We start from the raw sequence: 12,205 nt of genomic DNA, 5'->3' as shown, positions 1-12,205 counted from the left end.
TACTTCAGTCCATTAGGTGGCGGTAGCGCTCCTGTGTGGCTGGTTCGCCAACCCCCATAAAACACGAGAAGAAGAAGGACGCGGAACTTGATTCTGAAGGTAAAAGAGGGAAAACGGCGGTGATCCAGAAAATAACCTGATTTTTAACCGTTTCAACATGTTTACTCTAAAATGTGGCTTCCGGTTCCGGACGATTCTTCTTCCTAATAAATCAGATTATTTGAAATATGATCCCAACAGACAGAAGGAGCTGCTGGAGAGTTTTTATTTCCTGTTTGGTCCTGATTTAAAGGTTATTTTGGACCAGGAGCCTCAAAGCTCGAGGAAAACATTCAAACCCTGTCAGCTGGGTTTCGGTCCGAGTCCAGCCTCAGGTCTGCAGACCGAACCGAGTCTCCTTCGCCTGGTCATTTAATAACTGTCCCAAATATAGAGCAGTTGTTTTTCAATCATTAACACTTAATTTGGCACACAAATCTGCTATAAGCTGATTTATACTATTCTAAAAATTGATCAAATGTATAAAAGTTTAAATAATAGAATATGCCTTTAATCTCGGTCCCACATGTTCAGATTTAAGGAATAATTGAGGAGGATGTTAACTTTAACCATGGCTGGCCGGTCGTCCAACGGACTCGTCAGAGTCCAGATCCAGGGATACATGGTGGTGGCAGCATCATGCTGTGGGAGGACAGATGGAGATAAATCCAGGACTAAAACCTGTTAGGCTGCAAAAGACCTGAGACTGGATTAGACTGGACGTTCTGAGCATGCTCATAACGGAGAGGTTGTGTCTCCATGGCAACTGTCCTGGAGATGGACATGATCTCTGGTTTCCATGTCTCCTGCAGGTGAGACATGCTGTCTGCCCTGAGGACAGGCTGCCGGCGGACCTGGAGGAGTCTCAGGAGACACTCGTCCTCGTCTCAAGGTGACGACCCCGATGACCTTGGGAACCTGGAGCTTCCTATGCAGGGTTAGGGTTCTGGTCTGGAGACACAGAATGGCTCTGAAATGGATCAGAACCAGAACCAGATCCTGGAACTACAAGGTGAAACGAGCTGAAAGTTTTGGACGAAGAGCTGAGACTGGAAACGTCGTAGATCAGAGCAGAGCTGCAGCTGCTGGCTGAGCGAACCAGAACCTCTCCTGGTTCTGGATGGATGTTCAGACCAATGTGCGGTTGGATGAAGTGTTGGGTGGCGGTGCAGGTCCTGTCAGGACGGCGCCCCCTGTCTGTTAATGTTTGCAGGGCTTTGCCGCTCATTAACGGAGCACTTCCTGCTCTCCGGTTCTTCAGCTGTCAGGCTCCAGGAATCACTGCAGATTATAATCCGTATCTGAATATGCATCAGATCCAGAATGTAAGCCGTCTCGGTCCAGCAGAACTCAGGCTGTTAATCAGACAGAACCATCCCAAAATAAGAACCACGACTGGCCTGGCTCACGGTAAGATGGGTTTATGACCTGCAGCGCTCGGACTTTACTCCTGCAGTACCTGGGATCAGATTCAGGGAGTAAATGTGTTACATGAACGAAGCCTGAAAACTAGAGCTAGATCAGGGTAACCAGAACCGCTCCGGTATACATCTAGAAAATAACCGGGTCGTCTGTCTCTGACGTTCTCAGGACCGTCTGTGTCTGCAGTGTATTGGATTCTTCAGGGTTCATGAACAGCTGAGTATCATCAACATGCTGTCTGATGATTTTAGCAGCCAGAGCTCTGAGGAACACCATCAGTAAACTGGAGGGTGAAGATTTGTGGAGCCTGTGGACCCCGGCCTGACCCGGCCCGGCGGACCAGAACCAAAGAGGCTGCAGCGTTAACCATAGTGATCAGATCCGTTCAGCATCTTTCTGACCGCAGTGTGTCCTCATCAGGATACCAGCAGGCCAACGTCGTGGTCCTGCCGCGCCGCCTGGCTGACGACTTCGAGGACTTCTGTCACAGTAACCCCGCCCCCCTTCCTCTGCTGTACCGCAGCCAATCAGGAGAGACTTCCTGTGAGCCTCTGGCTAAACATGCTGACATCAGGTTGGTGAGAATGAAAGATCCTCTGCTGCCGCTTTGCATCCAACAGAGGTTCTAGAATCTCCTGGGAGGTTCTGGGCCACAGCGGCACCACCAGAACCCGGTTCCCTCATGGTGTCCTGTCTTCAGGACGGACATCTCCGAGTTCTGCGTCTATGAGGACGGCCGCCTGGTGAAGACCGTCTCCAGCCTGCAGAGCTACAGCGATCTGGCCAGGTGGGTCAGAACCGGGCTAGCCCATCTAGGGAGTCCTGCTGCTAACTGCTGGTTCTGTCTGTCTAGAACCGGGTCTCAGCTGGCGGACATGGTGACCTTCTACCTGGGCTGCAGTTTTGGCTTCGAGGGCCGGCTGGAGGAGGCCGGGGTTCCGATCCGGAACGTGGAGCAGGGCCGGAACGTCAGCATGTTCCGGGTAGGACCAGGATTGTTCCGGACAGCAGCGGTTGTGTTCAGTTCTGAACTCGACCAGAACCTGACCGGAACAGTGTGGTGAAGCCAGACAGAACCACCACTGAGGGTTCTGCAGGTACCGTAGGGTGTCCTTCCTTTGCTGACCCCTAGTGGCGGTGTCTTGCAGACCGCGGTGCCCTGCGTTCCCAAAGGGGAGTTCCGCTGCCCCCTGGTGGTCACCATGCGCCCGGTGCCGGCCGGGCTGCTGGACGCGGCGGTGGAGGTGACCCATCAGAACCCACGGGCTCATGGCGCTCCGGTTCACGTCGGAGACCCAGGTGCTGAGCGGTCCGGACCGGCCGGGACCCAGAACCGCCTGCTGAGGCTCATCAGTGATGCTTTCTCTGCAGCTCTGCTGGGCATTCTGGACCTGACCCGACCGGACTACGGTGACCCGGTGGAGCTCCGACCCGGTGACGTTCCCGTCTTCTGGGCCTGTGGAGTGACGTCTATAGAAGCCATCCTCAGCAGCAGTGAGGGACTGGAACCGACCAGCAGTTATGGTCACTCACATGACCATAACCGCTGTCTGTTTGGACCTTTCAGAACCGCCTCTGGCGTTCAGCCACTCTCCTGGCTGCATGTTCCTGACTGACATCCCGGACGCTCCGTCAGCCGACACCGACCCACAGCTGGCCCCGCTCTGCTTCCTGGTTACCCACAATCCCCTGCTCTACAGCCTGGTCTCCAAGGCCACGGCCGGGAAGATCCGGCAGCTGGAGCGGATCATTGGGGACGACCCCGGTCAGCGTGGAATCGCCGCTCTGTTTGTCCAGGATGAACTCCTCCGCTGCTGCCTGGCGCTGTCCCACTCCTCCTCTGTTGCCATAGTAACCGGTTTCCCCACACACCACCAACACAGGTAAGACGTTTAGAAAGTCCACACTTTGTATGGCCTTGTTGCTGAAAATGTGCTCTAGAAATAAAATGACCTTGACCTGACTTCTGGGTGTACTTACTTCCTAACTGACCTCGGGAATCTTCCTGTTTCCTGACTAGTCCTCCGGATGAGACGGACGGTCCGCCCGGAGCGATTGCCATGGCAACCATGTTGCTGTCTCTGGGGAAACGGGTGACGCTGCTGACGGACCGCAGGGCGGCGGACATGAACCGAGCTCTGGTGGACGAAGCGGTGAGGACAGGTGAGGCTTTGGGCTTAGCGCTCATTGGTTGGTGGGATTTAAAGAGACAGACGCTGATTGGATGTTTCCTCCATTAGGAGTCCTCAAAGCTGCCATCCCATTGGTCATCTTCGAGGATCGCGGCCCTGACTCTGCAATGCACTTCCTGTGTCACCATGGAGACCCCACCAAGCCCAGGTCAGATGACCTGAACACCGTTGGTCCTCACTCAGGTCACTCTAAAGTAGAGCAGGTCCAGGAGCTCCAGGCCACACCGTCACCCTCCACCACCGTGCTTCTCAGTGCGGTGTGTTGGGTCCGCAGGCCTCTCCCAAACCTCCTGGTCAAAGAATGATTGGTGACGAAGACCAGCAGTGGGACTCACTAGCTGAGATGCTAGCTGTGCTAACCCTAGGGCACTACTCATGAACATTAGTTTCCCTAAGTACCAAGAAGCTAATGCTAAAGCTCCATACAAGGTTTAGCAGAAGCTAATGCTAAGGCTCCATACCAGGCTAGTGTTTAGCAGAAGCTAATGCTAAGGCTCCATACCAGGCTAGTGTTTAGCAGAAGCTAATGCTAAGGCTCCATACCAGGCTAGTGTTTAGCAGAAGCTAATGCTAAGGCTCCATACCAGGCTAGTGTTTAGCAGAAGCTAATGCTAAGGCTCCATACCAGGTTAGTGTTTAGCAGAAGCTAATGTAAAGGCTCCATACCAGGCTAGTGTTTAGCAGAAGCTAATGCTAAGGCTACATACCAGGCTAGTGTTTAGCAGAAGCTAATGCTAAGGCTCCATACCAGGCTAGTGTTTAGCAGAATCTAATGCTAAGGCTCCATACCAGGCTAGTGTTTAGCAGAAGCTAAAGCTAAGGCTCCATACCAGGCTAGTGTTTAGCAGAAGCTAATGCTAAGGCTCCATACCAGGCTAGTGTTTAGCAGAAGCTAATGCTAAGGCTCCATACCAGGCTAGTGTTTAGCAGAAGCTAATGCTAAGGCTCCATACCAGGCTAGTGTTTAGCAGAAGCTAATGCTAAGGCTCCATACCAGGCTAGTGTTTAGCAGAAGCTAATGCTAAGGCTCCATACAGGCTAGTGTTTCAGAAGCTAATGCTAAGGCTCCATACCAGGCTAGTGTTTAGCAGAAGCTAATGCTAAGGCTCCATACCAGGCTAGTGTTTAGCAGAAGCTAATGCTAAGGCTCCATACCAGGCTAGTTTAGCAGAAGCTAATGCTAAGGCTCCATACCAGGCTAGTGTTTAGCAGAAGCTAATGCTAAGGCTCCATACCAGGCTAGTGTTTAGCAGAAGCTAATGTTAAGGCTCCATACCAGGCTAGTGTTAGCAGAATCCAATGCTAAGACTCCATACCAGGCTAGTGTTTAGCAGAAGCTAAGCTAAGGCTCCATACCAGCTAGTGTTTAGCAGAAGCTAATGCTAAGGCTCCATACCAGGCTAGTGTTTAGCAGAAGCTAAAGCTAAGGCTCCATACCAGGTTAGTGTTTAGCAGAAGCTAATGCTAAGGCTCCATACCAGGCTAGTGTTTAGCAGAAGCTAAAGCTAAGGCTCCATACCAGGTTAGTGTTTAGCAGAAGCTAATGCTAAGGCTCCATACCAGGCTAGTGTTTAGCAGAAAGCTAATGCTAAGGCTCCATACCAGGCTAGTGTTTAGCAGAGCTAATGCTAAGGCTCCATACCGGGCTAGTGTTTAGCAGAAGCTAATGCTAAGGCTCCATACCGGGCTAGTGCTGAGCAGAAGCTAATGCTAAGGCTCCATACCAGGCTAGTGCTGAGCAGAAGCTAATGCTAAGGCTCCATACCAGGCTAGTGTTTAGCAGAAGCTAATGCTAAGGCTCCTTACCAGGCTAGTGTTTAGCAGAATCTAATGCTAAGGCTCCATACCAGACTAGTGTTTAGCAGAAGCTAAAGCTAAGGCTCCATACCAGGCTAGTGTTTAGCAGAAGCTAATGCTAAGGCTCCATACCAGGCTAGTGTTTAGCAGAAGCTAAAGCTAAGGCTCCATACCAGGTTAGTGTTTAGCAGAAGCTAATGCTAAGGCTCCATACCAGGCTAGTGTTTAGCAGAAGCTAAAGCTAAGGCTCCATACCAGGCTAGTGTTTAGCAGAAGCTAATGCTAAGGCTCCATACCAGGCTAGTGTTTAGCAGAAGCTAAAGCTAAGGCTCCATACCAGGCTAGTGTTTAGCAGAAGCTAATGCTAAGGCTCCATACCAGGCTAGTGTTTAGCAGAAGCTAATGCTAAGGCTCCATACCAGGCTAGTGTTTAGCAGAAGCTAATGCTAAGGCTCCATACCAGGCTAGTGTTTAGCAGAAGCTAATGCTAAGGCTCCATACCAGGCTAGTGTTTAGCAGAAGCTAATGCTAAGGCTCCATACCAGGCTAGTGTTTAGCGGAAGCTAATGCTAAGGCTCCATACCAGGCTAGTGTTTAGCAGAAGCTAATGCTAAGGCTCCATACCAGGCTAGTGTTTAGCAGAAGCTAATGCTAAGGCTCCATACCAGGTTAGTGTTTAGCAGAAGCTAATGCTAAGGCTCCATACCAGGCTAGTGTTTAGCAGAAGCTAAAGCTAAGGCTCCATACCAGGTTAGTGTTTAGCAGAAGCTAATGCTAAGGCTCCATACCAGGCTAGTGTTTAGCAGAAGCTAATGCTAAGGCTCCATACCAGGCTAGTGTTTAGCAGAAGCTAATGCTAAGGCTCCATACCAGGCTAGTGTTTAGCAGAAGCTAATGCTAAGGCTCCATACCAGGCTAGTGTTTAGCAGAAGCTAATGCTAAGGCTCCATACCAGGCTAGTGTTTAGCAGAAGCTAATGCTAAGGCTCCATACCAGGCTAGTGTTTAGCAGAAGCTAATGCTAAGGCTCCATACCAGGCTAGTGTTTAGCAGAAGCTAATGCTAAGGCTCCATACCAGGCTAGTGTTTAGCAGAAGCTAATGCTAAGGCTCCATACCAGGCTAGTGTTTAGCAGAAGCTAATGCTAAGGCTCCATACCAGGCTAGTGTTTAGCAGAAGCTAAAGCTAAGGCTCCATACCAGGCTAGTGTTTAGCAGAAGCTAATGCTAAGGCTCCATACCAGGCTAGTGTTTAGCAGAAGCTAAAGCTAAGGCTCCATACCAGGTTAGTGTTTAGCAGAAGCTAATGCTAAGGCTCCATACCAGGTTAGTGTTTAGCAGAAGCTAATGCTAAGGCTCCATACCAGGCTAGTGTTTAGCAGAAGCTAAAGCCAAGGCTCCATACCAGGTTAGTGTTTAGCAGAAGCTAATGCTAAGGCTCCATACCAGGCTAGTGTTTAGCAGAAGCTAATGCTAAGGCTCCATACCAGGTTAGTGTTTAGCAGAAGCTAATGCTAAGGCTCCATACAAGGTTAGTGTTTAGCAGAAGCTAATGCTAAGGCTCCATACCAGGCTAGTGTTTAGCAGAAGCTAATGCTAAGGCTCCATACCAGGTTAGTGTTTAGCAGAAGCTAATGCTAAGGCTCCATACCAGGCTAGTGTTTAGCAGAAGCTAATGCTAAGGCTCCATACCAGGCTAGTGTTTAGCAGAAGCTAATGCTAAGGCTCCATACCAGGCTAGTGTTTAGCAGAAGCTAATGCTAAGGCTCCATACCAGGCTAGTGTTTAGCAGAAGCTAATGCTAAGGCTCCATACCAGGTCAGTGTTTAGCAGAAGCTAATGCTAAGGCTCCATACCAGGTTAGTGTTTAGCAGAAGCTAATGCTAAGGCTCCATACCAGGCTAGTGTTTAGCAGAAGCTAAAGCTAAGGCTCCATACCAGGTTAGTGTTTAGCAGAAGCTAATGCTAAGGCTCCATACCAGGCTAGTGTTTAGCAGAAGCTAAAGCTAAGGCTCCATACCAGGTTAGTGTTTAGCAGAAGCTAATGCTAAGGCTCCATACCAGGCTAGTGTTTAGCAGAAGCTAAAGCTAAGGCTCCATACCAGGCTAGTGTTTAGCAGAAGCTAATGCTAAGGCTCCATACCAGGCTAGTGTTTAGCAGAAGCTAATGCTAAGGCTCCATACCAGGTTAGTGTTTAGCAGAAGCTAATGCTAAGGCTCCATACCAGGCTAGTGTTTAGCAGAATGTAATGTTAAGGCTTCATATCAGTCTAGTGTTTATCAGAAGCTAATGTTAAGGCTCCATACCAGGTTAGTGTTTAGAAGAAGCTAATGCTAAGGCTCCATACCAGGCTAGTGTTTAGCAGAAGCTAATGCTAAGGCTCCATACCAGGCTAGTGTTTAGCAGAAGCTAATGCTAAGGCTCCATACCAGGCTAGTGTTTAGCAGAAGCTAATGCTAAGGCTCCATACCATGCTAGTGTTTAGCAGAAGCTAATGCTAAGGCTCCATACCAGGCTAGTGTTTAGCAGAAGCTAATGCTAAGGCTCCATACCAGGTTAGTGTTTAGCAGAAGCTAATGCTAAGGCTCCATGCCAGGCTAGTGTTTAGCAGAAGCTAATGCTAAGGCTCCATACCAGGCTAGTGTTTAGCAGAAGCTAATGCTAAGGCTCCATACCAGGTTAGTGTTTAGCAGAATCTAATGCTAAGGCTCCATACCAGGCTAGTGTTTAGCAGAAGCTAAAGCTAAGGCTCCATACCAGGCTAGTGTTTAGCAGAAGCTGATGCTAAGGCTCGATACCAGGCTAGTGTTTAGCAGAAGCTAATGCTAAGGCTCCAAACCAGGCTAGTGTTTAGCAGAAGCTAATGCTAAGGCTCCATGCCAGGCTAGTGTTTAGCAGAAGCTAATGCTAAGGCTCCAGGCTAGTGTTTAGCAGAAGCTAATGCTAAGGCTCCATGCCAGGCTAGTGTTTAGCAGAAGCTAATGCTAAGGCTCCATGCCAGGCTAGTGTTTAGCAGAAGCTAATGCTAAGGCTCCATGCCAGGCTAGTGTTTAGCAGAAGCTAATGCTAAGGCTCCATACCAGGCTAGTGTTTAGCAGAAGCTAATGCTAAGGCTCCATACCAGGCTAGTGTTTAGCAGAAGCTAATGCTAAGGCTCCATACCAGGCTAGTGTTTAGCAGAAGCTAATGCTAAGGCTCCATACCAGGCTAGTGTTTAGCAGAAGCTAATGCTAAGGCTCCATACCAGGCTAGTGTTTAGCAGAAGCTAATGCTAAGGCTCCATACCAGGCTAGTGTTTAGCAGAAGCTAATGCTAAGGCTCCATACCAGGCTAGTGTTTAGCAGAAGCTAATGCTAAGGCTCCATACCAGGCTAGTGTTTAGCAGAAGCTAATGCTAAGGCTCCATACCAGGCTAGTGTTTAGCAGAAGCTAATGCTAAGGCTCCATACCAGGCTAGTGTTTAGCAGAAGCTAATGCTAAGGCTCCATACCAGGCTAGTGTTTAGCAGAAGCTAATGCTAAGGCTCCATACCAGGCTAGTGTTTAGCAGAAGCTAATGCTAAGGCTCCATACCAGGCTAGTGTTTAGCAGAAGCTAATGCTAAGGCTCCATACAAGGTTAGTGTTTAGCAGAAGCTAATGCTAAGGCTCCATACCAGGCTAGTGTTTAGCAGAAGCTAATGCTAAGGCTCCATACCAGGCTAGTGTTTAGCAGAAGCTAATGCTAAGGCTCCATACCAGGCTAGTGTTTAGCAGAAGCTAATGCTAAGGTCCATACCAGGCTAGTGTTTAGCAGAAGCTAATGCTAAGGCTCCATACCAGGCTAGTGTTTAGCAGAAGCTAATGCTAAGGCTCCATACCAGGCTAGTGTTTAGCAGAAGCTAATGCTAAGGCTCCATACCAGGCTAGTGTTTAGCAGAAGCTAATGCTAAGGCTCCATACCAGGCTAGTGTTTAGCAGAAGCTAATGCTAAGGCTCCATACCAGGCTAGTGTTTAGCAGAAGCTAATGCTAAGGCTCCATACCAGGCTAGTGTTTAGCAGGAGCTAATGCTAAGGCTCCATACCAGGCTAGTGTTTAGCAGAAGCTAATGCTAAGGCTCCATACCAGGCTAGTGTTTAGCAGGAGCTAATGCTATGGCTCCATACCAGTCTAGTGTTTAGCAGAAGCTAATGCTAAGGCTCTATACCAGGCTAGTGTTTAGCAGAAGCTAATGCTAAGGCTCCATACCAGGCTAGTGTTTAGCAGAAGCTAATGCTAAGGCTCCATACCAGGCTAGTGTTTAGCAGAAGCTAAAGCTAAGGCTCCATACCAGGCTAGTGTTTAGCAGAAGCTAATGCTAAGGCTCCATACCAGGCTAGTGTTTAGCAGAAGCTAATGCTAAGGCTCCATACCAGGTTAGTGTTTAGCAGAAGCTAATGCTAAGGCTCCATACCAGGCTAGTGTTTAGCAGAAGCTAAAGCTAAGGCTCCATACCAGGCTAGTGTTTAGCAGAAGCTAATGCTAAGGCTCCATACCAGGCTAGTGTTTAGCAGAAGCTAATGCTAAGGCTCCATACCAGGCTAGTGTTTAGCAGAAGCTAATGCTAAGGCTCCCACCGTGTGTCAAAGCCACAGCATGTTTTACATCATGTTAGTCATTGTGGTTGTGCCGCCTCTGACCAGGTTCGACCACCTGGTGGCGATAGAGCGCAGCGGCCGGGCTCAGGACGGCAACTATTACAACATGAGAGGAGTAAACATCAAACACCTGGTGGATCCGATAGACGACCTGTTCCTCGCCGCTCAGAACATTCCCGGAGTTATGACCACAGGTGAGTCCGGCTCAAGAAGCCCGACACCGTGACGCCGGGCCGGTTCTGCAGTGACCCGTCAGGTGACCCGTGTTCCCACAGGGATCGGAGACGGAGGCAATGAGTTGGGGATGGGCAAGGTGAAGGAGAAGGTGAAGCAGCTGATGCCCAAAGGAGACTTGGTGGCCTGCGACGTGGCTGCCGACTGCGCCGTGACTGCAGGTAGCATCCAACCGTTCATCCAACCGCTCATTTCATCCATCGATTGTGCAACATTCTGATGGTTCTGGTTCTGACCCGCTGCAGGCGTGTCTAACTGGGCTGGCTACGCCGTGGCCTGTGGGCTCTACCTGCTCCACACCTGTCCTGCTCACCAGCGCTACCTGAGGAGAGGACTGGGACTGCAGCCGGTGACCTCTGACCTGCAGCTGCAGGACTGGAGGAGGAACCTGCCGTCGGTCCAGAAGGTACCGTGAGGTTCTGATGGTACCAGTACCATAAAGCGACGTCCTAACGGTCACTCTGCGCCCACCAGGAGGAGCTTTTCCTGGGAACGCTGGTGCGTTTTGGAATACGAAGTGGGAAAACTGGGAACCTGGCCATGGAGGTGGACGGCTTGACCTTTCACCCCACACACTCCCAGATGATCAGCCGGCTCCTGGAGATCACGCTAGGTTCCCCGGGTCAGAACCGACCCGTCAGCCATGATTAGGTCCTTGCCAGAGCGGCAGCCGGTTGCTATGGTTACCGCTCTGAGAGGCGACGACGGCTCAGGATCGTTTATTATCAACCCTTTAAGATTTATCTGTAATAAAGATGTAAATCATGACTAAATCAGTTCACCAGAACCGGGTCCAGAACTCTCCTTTCAGAGTTCTGGACCCGGTTCTGGGTCCGTCTAAATTCAACAATTTTCACTTTTCAGGAAAATAAATGAAGTTTTTCACCTGAAACCATCAGGCCTCGTCTAAAGCAGCACATTTTACACACATGTAGAAAAATGACATAAATATTCTCACTTCTTCCCTGGAATGAAAATGTGCAGCAGCCACACAAACTAATCTGATCAGCATCAAACCTGAAGATTTTAATATTTTATTGTTTAAACAATGAAACTGAACATTTATCTTCACACAATAACCTGAAAAATAAAGAAAATAAACTCCATGAAGGTGAAACTCATTTCATTCTGACTGCAGAGAAAACAGCTGGTCAGCAGATGGACCCACCAGGTTCGGTTCTGATCAGGTCCAGCAGCAGCTGGTCCAGGTGAGCTGCTACCTGAGGAGCTCTGATGGAGGATTGATCCCAGATCAGATGGATCTGATCAGCTTTAGATTCATCCAGACTGATCATCCTGCAGCTCTGAGCAGAACTTAAATCATCTTTATTCTGTAAATGTAACTTCTGCTCATGATTCCTCCTCTTAGAGCAGGTCTCATTCTCGCGGCCCGCGGGCCGATGTCTGGTGGCCCCACCGTGATGTGACGGTATAATATTAATGTGGCCACAGGCTGAGCGGACCTCTGAAGTCCCGCCCCCCGGTCCTCGTCATGGCTGACATTCGGTGCTAAGCTAAGCTACACTGACTTCATGCACACTGTTTGTAACAATAGAGCGGCGGATGATGGACCAGTCCGGTACCAGGCGGATGATGGACCAGTCCGGTACCAGTTCCCCTTCCCTGCAGTCGCCATTGCGGTACTTTCTACCATTAATATCACGAACAGAGGAAGGCGGCTGGTACCGGGCTGCTCGCCATCCGCCGCGCTGCTGGAACCAGTAGAAGCGGTGATGACGTCACGCGTCCAGACGTCCTCCATGCGTTGCTAGCTGGCTGAAGACGTCATTGAAACGTAGAACAAGAGCGACGCCAAGTGGAATAAACCTGCACAATGCAGAATAAAGTGACCCTATTTTTTCTTTTTTTAACGTAATGCGACCTGCATCCGATCTTTTCATGACAG

General features: G+C 49.7%; 1 protein-coding gene across 2 annotated transcripts; it reads left to right on the top strand.

The window, feature by feature from the left end:
* The first annotated feature begins 8 nt into the window (after positions 1-8).
* On the top strand, positions 9-11,405 carry dglucy (D-glutamate cyclase). 2 transcript variants are annotated; one of them, XM_081603141.1, is made up of 14 exons: positions 9-99; positions 852-931; positions 1,882-2,035; positions 2,162-2,248; positions 2,315-2,444; positions 2,610-2,760; positions 2,833-2,955; positions 3,029-3,344; positions 3,482-3,624; positions 3,702-3,801; positions 10,111-10,259; positions 10,341-10,460; positions 10,545-10,705; positions 10,774-11,405. In XM_081603141.1, exons 2-14 carry the CDS (start codon positions 859-861, stop codon positions 10,948-10,950), a joined length of 1,884 nt encoding a protein of 627 aa, XP_081459267.1. In that variant the 5' UTR covers positions 9-99; positions 852-858; the 3' UTR covers positions 10,951-11,405. The 2 variants fall into 2 exon arrangements, with proteins under 2 accessions (XP_081459267.1, XP_081459266.1); XM_081603140.1 differs by having other exon boundaries at positions 13-99; positions 2,162-2,444.
* The last annotated feature ends 800 nt before the right edge of the window (positions 11,406-12,205 follow it).

Source organism: Poecilia reticulata, chromosome 22, assembly GCF_904066995.2.
Source record: "Poecilia reticulata chromosome 22, P_reticulata-male-v2, whole genome shotgun sequence".
NCBI lineage: Eukaryota > Metazoa > Chordata > Actinopteri > Cyprinodontiformes > Poeciliidae > Poecilia > Poecilia reticulata.
Note: the sequence above shows the minus strand (reverse complement) of the source record. Positions and strands in the feature narration are given on the sequence as shown.

Coding starts and splice junctions, on each gene's coding strand:
- dglucy (XM_081603140.1), top strand. CDS start 859: ATGCTGTCTGCCCTGAGGACAGGCTGCCGGCGGACCTGGAGGAGTCTC. Junction 10,260..10,340: donor TCCCGGAGTTATGACCACAG/GTGAGTCCGGCT, acceptor GTGTTCCCACAG/GGATCGGAGACGGAGGCAAT. Junction 10,706..10,773: donor ACCTGCCGTCGGTCCAGAAG/GTACCGTGAGGT, acceptor TGCGCCCACCAG/GAGGAGCTTTTCCTGGGAAC.